Raw genomic sequence first — 8,906 nt, forward strand, 5'->3', positions numbered from 1 at the left:
ATGAGCTGCTAGAATGTGGCAGGACTGGAGCCGGGACCTGCAGTTCCCGGATCCTCTGCTAGGGCTGTTCTTCCTGTGCCTGGCAGAGTAGGGCTAGAGGGAGGTGGCAGGGGAACCTCCCTGGCAGGGTGCCCCAGAAAGCCCAGGGGAGGACCTGCCCTCCCCCTGAGGGTTCCCTCCCCACCCTGGCTGAGCACCAGCCTGGGAACCACCCAAACCTGATAGGCAGCTTTTGCTTTGCAGAAACCTAGCTGTTCAGTGAGCTAGCAATAGCCCAGGTCTTACTGACTTGCTGTGTGACCTTGGGGAGATTTCTCAACTCCTCTGTGAATGTACCCTTACTGAAAAGAGTTGATGTCATAGTTGGGCACCAGTGGCTCACATCTGTAATCCTAGCTTACTCAGGAGTCTGAGATCTGAAGATCTTGGTTTGAGGTCAGCCCAGGCAGAAAAGTTCCTATGAGATGCTTATCTCAAAAACCAAAAGTGGAGCTATGGCTCAAAGTGGTAGAGCGCTAGCCTTGAGCAAAAATGATCTCAGGGGGCTGGGAAGGTGGCTCAGTGGTAGAGCGCTTGCCTTGCATGCATGAGGCCCTGGGTTCGATTCCCCAGCACCACATAAGCAAAAAGGAAAACTGTGGCTCAAGTGGTAGAGTGCTAGCCTTGAGCTGAAGAGCTGAGGGACAGCGCCCAGGCCCAGAGTTCAGGCCCACGACCGAACCCCCCCCCCAAAAAAAAAATGATCTCAGGGCCAGCACCCAGGCCGAGTTCAAGACCCGTGACTGACAAAAAAACAAAGTTGATGTTATACTAGGCAGAAGAAATGGATGGGGTAACATTAGGGATCTAACTTGACCTTTACTATCTTTATCCTTATGGCCTATTTCCATCTTCCGGCCAATGAGACCCAATGCAGAAGCCAAAGCCCCACCCCCTTCCCAGGCTCTATCCACCACACCTAGCTAAATGCTTAACAGCTCTGGGGAGAAGTTGGGGAGGAGAGGGGCTGAGCAGTGAGAAGTGGGGTCTGTTGCTCTGTTTGGAGAGGAGCGTTGGCAGTCGGGTGGGGGCCAGGGCTGGTTGAAGAACAGCTCTGAGCAGCAAAGAGGAATGCAGTGTCCTGTTTATGCAGAGTCAAGCTTCCCTGTGGGCAAATGGCTCTTTTCTGGTGGGTGTGTGCTGGTAATGGGGCTTGAACTCAGGGCCAGGGAGCTGTCCATTAACTTTTGCTGATGCTCTCCACTGGAGCCACAGATCTACTTCCATCGTTTTGGTAGCTAATTGGAGATGAGAGGCTCTCGGACTCTCCTGCCTGGGCTGGCTTTGAATCACAATTCTCAGCTCTCCGTCTTCTGAGTAGGATTACAGGCATGAACCACCTGTGCCTGGCTCAAATTGCTCTTTTTGTTTTTGTTTTTTTTTTTCCAACTACAGGACTCCAAAAAGCAACTGGAGAAGGCATGGAAGGACTACGAGGCCAAAGTGTAAGTGCCTGGGTTGGGTGGTTTGGCGCCTGCATAGCAACTCCGGGCCACATAGAAGAGCAGGTAGTGCTCCTGCGTGTGCCCCCCAGAGGGACTTACCAAGGAGCTTAATTAACCCCCTGCCTGGCAGAGTCATGATAACCACCCAAGGAGAGATACCTTCTCTGGGAAGGGACTTTGGGTTCTGCCCTCAGTGGCACCAGCTTGGGGTGGCCATGTGTGCACGCAGAAAGGAGCTTCTATTTACAGAACCCTTCCATAAGCCACCATTGAATCTCATGATCACACAGCCCCGTGACAGTGAACTGGTGACATAGGAAGCATTGGGCGTTCAGAGAGGTTCAGTCACCTGTCCAGGGCCACCTGGCTGGGCGGCCGGAGAGCAGGCCCCATGCGCCTGGTCTCCTTCCTTGCACCATTAGTGTCTATAAACTTTTAGTTGGACATAAGAGAGGAAAGGTGTCAGGCGCTGATGGCTTTTGCCTGTAATCCTAGCTACTCAGGAGGCTGAGTCTGAGGATCCAGGTTCAAAGCCAGCCCATTCAGGAAAGTCTGTGAGGCTCTTTATTTAACCACCAGAAAACCAGAAGTGGTGCTGTGGCTCAAGTGGTAGAGCATTCACCTTGAGCTAAAGAGCTCAGGGACAGCCCCAGGCCCAGAGCTCAAGCCTTATGACTGACAGAAAAAAAGAGAGAAGAAAGGAAAGTATCCTACTTCAGGAGCACTCCCAAAATTGAATCCAGGCCTGGGGAACCTTGTTCTCTGTTCATCCTGCACTGTTGTCTTCTGATTGATTGAGGCCGAGTTCCTCACTTGGGACACCAACCTGCTAGAGCCCTAGAAGAAATGAGTGACTTGGCCTTAATCTTTCTTTTTTCCTTAAAGAATGCACTGCTCACTTCCCCATGCTCAGTGTTCCCGGCACATTGTCTGCGATGCATGGGGACATTAGGGTTTGAACTTTTCCAAGCATGTTTGTCCAGAGAGGCCTTTGTTCCACCTTGGCTACTGATTAATATCTCTCCCACATCCTACCAGCTGCCCTGACCCAAAGAGTTCCAAGCAGGGACTCCTTGGTCTCTGTTCAGAGCCTTACCAGGCCCCGATTTCAGTGTTTTTTTAATCCTTCTTTGCAAGGGCTAGGATGTAGCTCATGTGGTAGAGTACCTGCCTCACAAAGTGTGAGGTCCTGCGTTCAAATCCTAGTAATGACCCCCACCCTGTCAATATCTTGCCAGTCCTGGGGCTAGAACTTAGGGCCTGGGTCCTGTCCCTGAGCCTCTTGGGACACATGAATAGCTCTCTACTGTTTGAGCCACATCACCACTTCTGAAGATAAAAGTCTCATGGACTTTTCTGCCCTGGCTTCAAACAGTGATCCTCAGATCTCAGCCTCCTGAGTAGCTAGAATTATAGGCATGAGCCAATGGCACCCAGCTATACTAATTATTATTCTTTGTAAAATTTTGCTTTCTTTTGTACTTGCCAAAGCAGTATACTTAGAAAACATGGAGAAACAAAAGAGAAAAATTTACTGGACATGGAGGTATATATCTATAGTACCAGCTGCTGGAGGCTGAGGAGGAAGGAGTGCTTGAGGCCAGAAGTTTGAGGCCAGCGGGGCAGCACAGTGAGACCCTGTCCCTCCCTCCAAAGAAATGTTTAATCATCTTAGGGGAAGATTAGGATCATGTAGAATGCATCTAGTATGTTTTTACTTGAAATGCTTTTTTTTGTTTGTTTTGTTTTTTTGGGGGGGTCCAGTCATAGAGCCTGAACTCTTGGCCTGGGTGCTGTCCCTCAGCTCTTTAGCTTTTTTCTTTTTGCTTATGTGGTGCTGAGGAATCGAACCCAGGCCCTAAGACATGCAAGGCAAGCACTCTACCACTGAGCCACCTTCCCAGCTTTACTTGAAATGTTTTAACCAGGTGTTTAGGAAACAAGGCAAAGTGAAGAGAAACTACAAAAAAAAAAAAAGGGAGCCAGGCGTTGGTGGCTCAAGTCTGTAATCCTAACTACTCAGGAGGCTGAGATTTGAGGATCCAGGTTCAAAGCCAGCCCAGGCAGGAAAGGCCATGAGACTCATCTCCAATAAACCACCTGAAAACCGGAAGTGGCGCTGTGGCTCAAGTGGTAGAGCGCTAGCCTTGAGCTGAAGAGCTCAGGGACAGTGCCCAGGCCCAGAGTTCAAGCCCCAAGACTGACAAAAAAAAAAGGAGCAAAATTCTTAATTTCTAAACCTAAGATACATATTTCCATTTACTTATCTACATACAACAAACTAAAATCATAAAACTGATGTCACAATAATCAAACTGTTTTGTAATCTGCCGTTTTCATTTTGTTTTTCTGATGCATTGCGAAGGCATGGTAGTGCATGCCTATAATCTTAGCTGAGTTTAAGGCAAGAGAATGGAGAGTCCAAGACTAAGTCCTGGAGTCTCCAGCTCTAGCTGTGGCTGTGGATCCTGTGATAGAGGACATGGGTATTGATTGGCATTCCTGCCTGTGATGGGCTATGGCCATCTGCTCTCTCAGGAGGCCTAGGCACAGGTGGTAGAGATGCGGGCAAACCTTTTTTTTGAGGGGGGGGTGTCAGTCGTGGGCCTGTGCACTGTCCCTCAGCTCTTCAGCTCAAGGCTAGCACTCTATCACTTGAGCCACAGTGCTTATGTGGTGCTGAGGAACTGAACCTAGGGCCTCATGCGTGCAAGGCAAGCACTCTACCACCTTCCCAGCCCAGCAATCCTTATCTTTATGATTTGCTATGGGACTTTGTGATGCTTCTTTCTGAGATACCATGTCTAAGCCCTTGGCCTTTAAGAGCCTTGTCTACAAATAGAAATATTAATCTCTACCTTGTAGACCTTCCCGAAGTAGGTCTGCTTTTACTAGCTTGCTTTATTACTGGCTTGCTAGCCTTGGACTGCAAACCCCCTTGCTCCCCTTCAAACAAATAGGTAATATTATAGGCATGTTCTATCATGCCCTGCTGCTCTTACTAACTTTCTATATTGAGTTTTCCTGTAAGATTTCATTAAAGAAAGACTCTACTTAGTTAGCTGTGGTGGTTCAGCGAGCTGTGGACATGGCCTTGACTAGGTCCAAGGCTACCTGGTCCTCTGGCTCCTGCCATGGAGCTACATACACCGTTGGAGTGGCAGTGCTGGCATAGGTTCCTGTATCTGTTCCTTTTGATGGGGCTGCAGAGGTCGCTGGATGTTAGTGGGCCATAAGGTGCTATGTAATTATACCACATTCTTACCCAGGCAGCCTTAGTGGGGCCAGGATGTTGGCAGCATCTATGAATATCACCAGAACCTCCCATGGGCCATTGAGATGGGGGGGGCCCTCGCCCCCCGCCAGTGCTGCTAAGAAAGGCACCCTGTATAAGGGCCACATTTATCTAGAGTGATTCATGGCCAGCTGTAAGGAAGGGCCAGGAATACCCAGCAGGGTCAGTGTGGAGAGAAGCACAGGGGAGAGCCTGTCCCCAGGCTTCAGCAGAGACATACCTGGGTTCAAATCCTGACCCTTCCACTTAACAGCTGTGTGACTTGGACAAGCAATTTATTGTCACTGCCTCCGGCCCCTCATATCAAGTGGGACAATGAGTCCTGTCGCGTGGGGTTATCAGCTCTGTGAGTGAAGAGGCTAATAACACCTGATACAAAGTCAGTGTTTAAAAATAGCAATTAAGAATAATAGCCTCTAATACTAGGCTATATGCTCTTCCTGTCTGTTATCTGACTTGGTCCCTGTCAGGGCAAGGGGCCCTTGTGACCCCAGTCTATAAGTAGGGAGGAAAAGTAACACCTGAGGTCTCTGATTGGATAGAAAGGCAAGAAGATACGTGGTTGGCTAATAATTAAATGACAGTGCAACAGTGCTGTAATGATTGTGTCCACAACGAATTGGCAGGAAAAGCAGAGAGCTTTGTTTGGATGGAAAGAAAGGTGGTCAGAGGTGGCACCTCCATTTGGTTCAAAGTGCCAAGGTTTCAGGTGCATGCCTGGTTCTGAGCATTTCTCTTTCCACTACACCCAGAGAGTCCTTGTCCCTGTCCTTTGTCTTAATGGCAGACTTCTCTGCAGCTATCTTGGTCTTCTTAATAACAAGCATTCAGGTACTCTCCACCCCTGATTTCAGCTCATTGCTTCTGCTGCAACTCCATTCAAAGGAAATAGATATGTCCCTAACATTTGAAATGTGTTATTTTTAAAGGGGTGTAATCTCTGAGGCCAGGGAAGGAATGAGAGCTGTTATTGTCTAGAGGAAGAAAGCACTATCCCGCTTCTAAATGGAGGTGTGACTAACAGTCCCATCTCAGCATGACCCTGTCAGACTGTCATAGGGATTAGCATAGCTGCCATCCCAGGCAAAGCCACACCGAACCATCACAGCTTATCTTCTGAGCAAAGTGGCTCCATCTTTTTATCTCTCCCAGCATAAAAGTGGCAGGGAGAGAGAAAGGAAGAGGAAGGGAAGGGAAGGGAAGGAAGGAAGGAAGGAAGAAAGGAGGGAAGGAAGGAAGGAAGGTAGTGGGGAGGGGATGGAAAAGGGTCTCCCATGCTTAAAAAAAATTACTTAAAAAGGATCACCATGGAACTTGGGAGTAGAGCTCAGGGAAAGAGTGTCCACCTAGCAAGCACTCCATCTATCCTCAATACCACACACACGCACACACACAGGCACGCACACACACACACACACACACACATACACACACACAGATCACCAACAGCTCTTACTGTAATGTCATCACCACCCTGTTAGTATTGTCATAATCCTGCTATTTATTGAAGATCTAGAATATTCCAGAAGCTTAGTGTTTCTGTGCCTTATGGTCAAGGACCATAATAACACCATTAAGATACCATTATTCCTATTAGTAAAATGAAACTAAAGCTCAGGAAGATTATAAATATTGAGTAGGAAAATGAAACTGAAGCTCAGGAAGATTATAAATATTGAGTAGGAAAATGAAACTGAAGCTCAGGAGGATTATAAATGTTGTATGGGTGTAGGAGCTTCCATTTGCATCCACAGTCCACATTTCTAACACTCCTACACTGGCGCTTGCTTTCTATTCTCCTTTTCTGGAGCAGACATCTTTTGTGTTAGGATATGCAGATCTTCAGTCTTTTGGATTGAACTCAAGGCATCATGCTTTCTAGGCAAGTGCTCTCCCGCTTGAGCCGTGCCCCAAGGTCTTTTGCCTTTAGTTTGTTTTTCAGATAGGGTCTTGAGCTTTCGCCCAGCCAGGCTCTGACCATGAACTGGGATTATAAGTATGCACCACTATGATCTGCAGATCTTCAATCTTCTTAATAGCTGCCTAGTGTTTTCATGCACGGACATACCAAGATTGGTCAGCATTCAGAAACATTCAGGGGCAGTAAGAGAAGATTCATTATGTGGCACAGATAAGTATAACATAAGAGGCAAAGTAAGCACTTTAACCTATTTTCAGTCATCTTCTGGTATGAGCTTTAGGTCTAAATAGATAGGGAATTGGTCAGGGAGTGAAAGGTATGCATAGTTAACCAGTCCTCTTTCCTGTGGATCGTTATCTTAGTCTGGGAGAGGTTTCCGAGAAGTGATTATGTTTGTGAAGATGGGTGAATCATCTTTGCCTGATTTGTAGCACCAGCTTCTTTCTTTGGGGAACTTTTCCCCATTCCTCAATTTATCAATGAGTCCTGTTCTTCCTGCACTCCACAGTGGCTGTAGAGTAACTACGAACACCAGTGACTCAAACCTGTAATCCTAGCTACTCAGGAGGCTGAGATCTGAGGATCACGGTTCAAAGCCAGCCCGGGCAGGAAAGTCTGTGAGACTCTTATCTCCAATAAACCACTAGAAAACTAGAAGTGGCATTGTAGCTCAAGCAGTAGAGTGCTCACCTTGAGCTGAAGAGCACAGGGACAGTGTCCAAGCCCAGAATTCAAGCCCCACAACCAAAAAAAAAAAAAAAAAGATTGCTCAGAGCAAAAAAAATGAAGGCAGAGATGCCAAGCTTTTCTCTGGCTCTTAGCTAATTCATCAACACCAAGTAAGGAGTCAGTTTAGGAAGCTATTAAACGTACACACACACACACTCCCTCGTGCAAGGTACTGGTGTCTCACACCTGCCTTGCTAGCTACTCAGGAGGCTGAGAGCTGAGGATCATGGTTTGAAGCCAACTTGGTCATGAAAGTCAGCCATGAAACTCTTATTTCCAGTTAATCAGCAGAAAGCTGGAAGTGGAACTGTGGCTCAAGTGGCAGAGCACCAACCTTGAGCAAAAAAGCTAAGGGAAAGCTGAAAGCCCTGAGTTCAAGCCCCAATATTGGTACGCATGCACGCACACACACACACATACACATGCAAATTATCCCCTTATACATGAACATTCCTCAGTCTTGAAGGAATTTGAGTGTTGGCCAATTGGGCCTTGTAGGTTTCCTGGCCAGAGCTAAGCTAGCAGAGGAGAAAGGAACAAGTAGCTAAAGTACCTAGGTCAAATTAACATGTTGTTTAAGCCTAACACTAGAAACAACCATCATGAAGCAGAATAGAGGAAGGAGTAAAGTCAGAATACTTGCAGTTAAATCAATTGTATAGGGGATCCTCTTTGAAATAACCCCATTAGTATGACTACCAAAAAGATACATTTGGAGCCAGTTGATGCAGTCATTTTTGTCTTAAAATGAAGGCCTTGGCAAGAAATTAGGAGGAGCTGGCCTTTTACCAGCAGCACCTGGAAGGGTTTAAGTGTCAGGTAGCATGCTTATGAACTGTGTTTTACAATCTGGACACTTGGGTTACTTTTGGAAGGGTTCACATGAGTGACTGCCTGGGTCTGACAACTGCCCCTCTTGCCTGAACAGTTTCCTCTGCAGATTTCCACTGATTCACCACCCTGTGGTGTGGATTTAGTGGTCCCTCAGGTAAGGACAATCTTTATTTCTGACCTGATCCCACATCTGAGGGGAAGTAACAGACTGGTCAGGTGGAAGTCAGTACCAATAAGACTGTTTTGGGCAAATAAGAGCAACAAAGAGGTTTAGAAGGAGTGTCTCTTAGTCTGGGCTTACCCAGAGTCCATTTTCAAGTTTTGTTCTGTCTGTTCTCTATCTAGGTGATATCCTAGCATCCCCCAAATGCTGCTCAGGCTGTTATTGTTAAAGCACAACACTTACAAAACGATAAGGAAAATAAAGCCATAAAGCATTTTTCCCTTTTTACTAATGAAAGTTGGAAGCAGCTGTGGAGACAGCCTGCTCTCCCAGTTGATCCATCCTCTGTCTCTCACCTTCCTCTGAGCTGCCAGGGCTGTGTCTTCACCTCCCACCCCTGCTGCTCATCTTCAGGTCCCCAAGGAATAGATCTGCTCTGGCCACCCTCCAGCCCCATCTCCCTTCTTTTTTTTTTTTTTT

General features: G+C 47.2%; 1 protein-coding gene across 1 annotated transcript in view; it reads left to right on the top strand.

Moving 5' to 3' along the window:
- Asap3 (ArfGAP with SH3 domain, ankyrin repeat and PH domain 3) overlaps positions 1–8,906 on the top strand; it is a 56,283-nt gene that overhangs the window by 30,081 nt on the left and 17,296 nt on the right. Inside the window, exon 5 of the mRNA XM_013031003.1 lies at positions 1,435–1,484. Within this exon, the coding sequence (XP_012886457.1) occupies positions 1,435–1,484 (50 nt within the window). The remainder of the gene's footprint in view (positions 1–1,434; positions 1,485–8,906) is intronic.

Source organism: Dipodomys ordii, unplaced genomic scaffold (genome assembly GCF_000151885.1).
Source record: "Dipodomys ordii isolate 6190 unplaced genomic scaffold, Dord_2.0 Scaffold6, whole genome shotgun sequence".
In the NCBI taxonomy this organism is placed as follows: Eukaryota; Metazoa; Chordata; class Mammalia; order Rodentia; family Heteromyidae; genus Dipodomys; species Dipodomys ordii.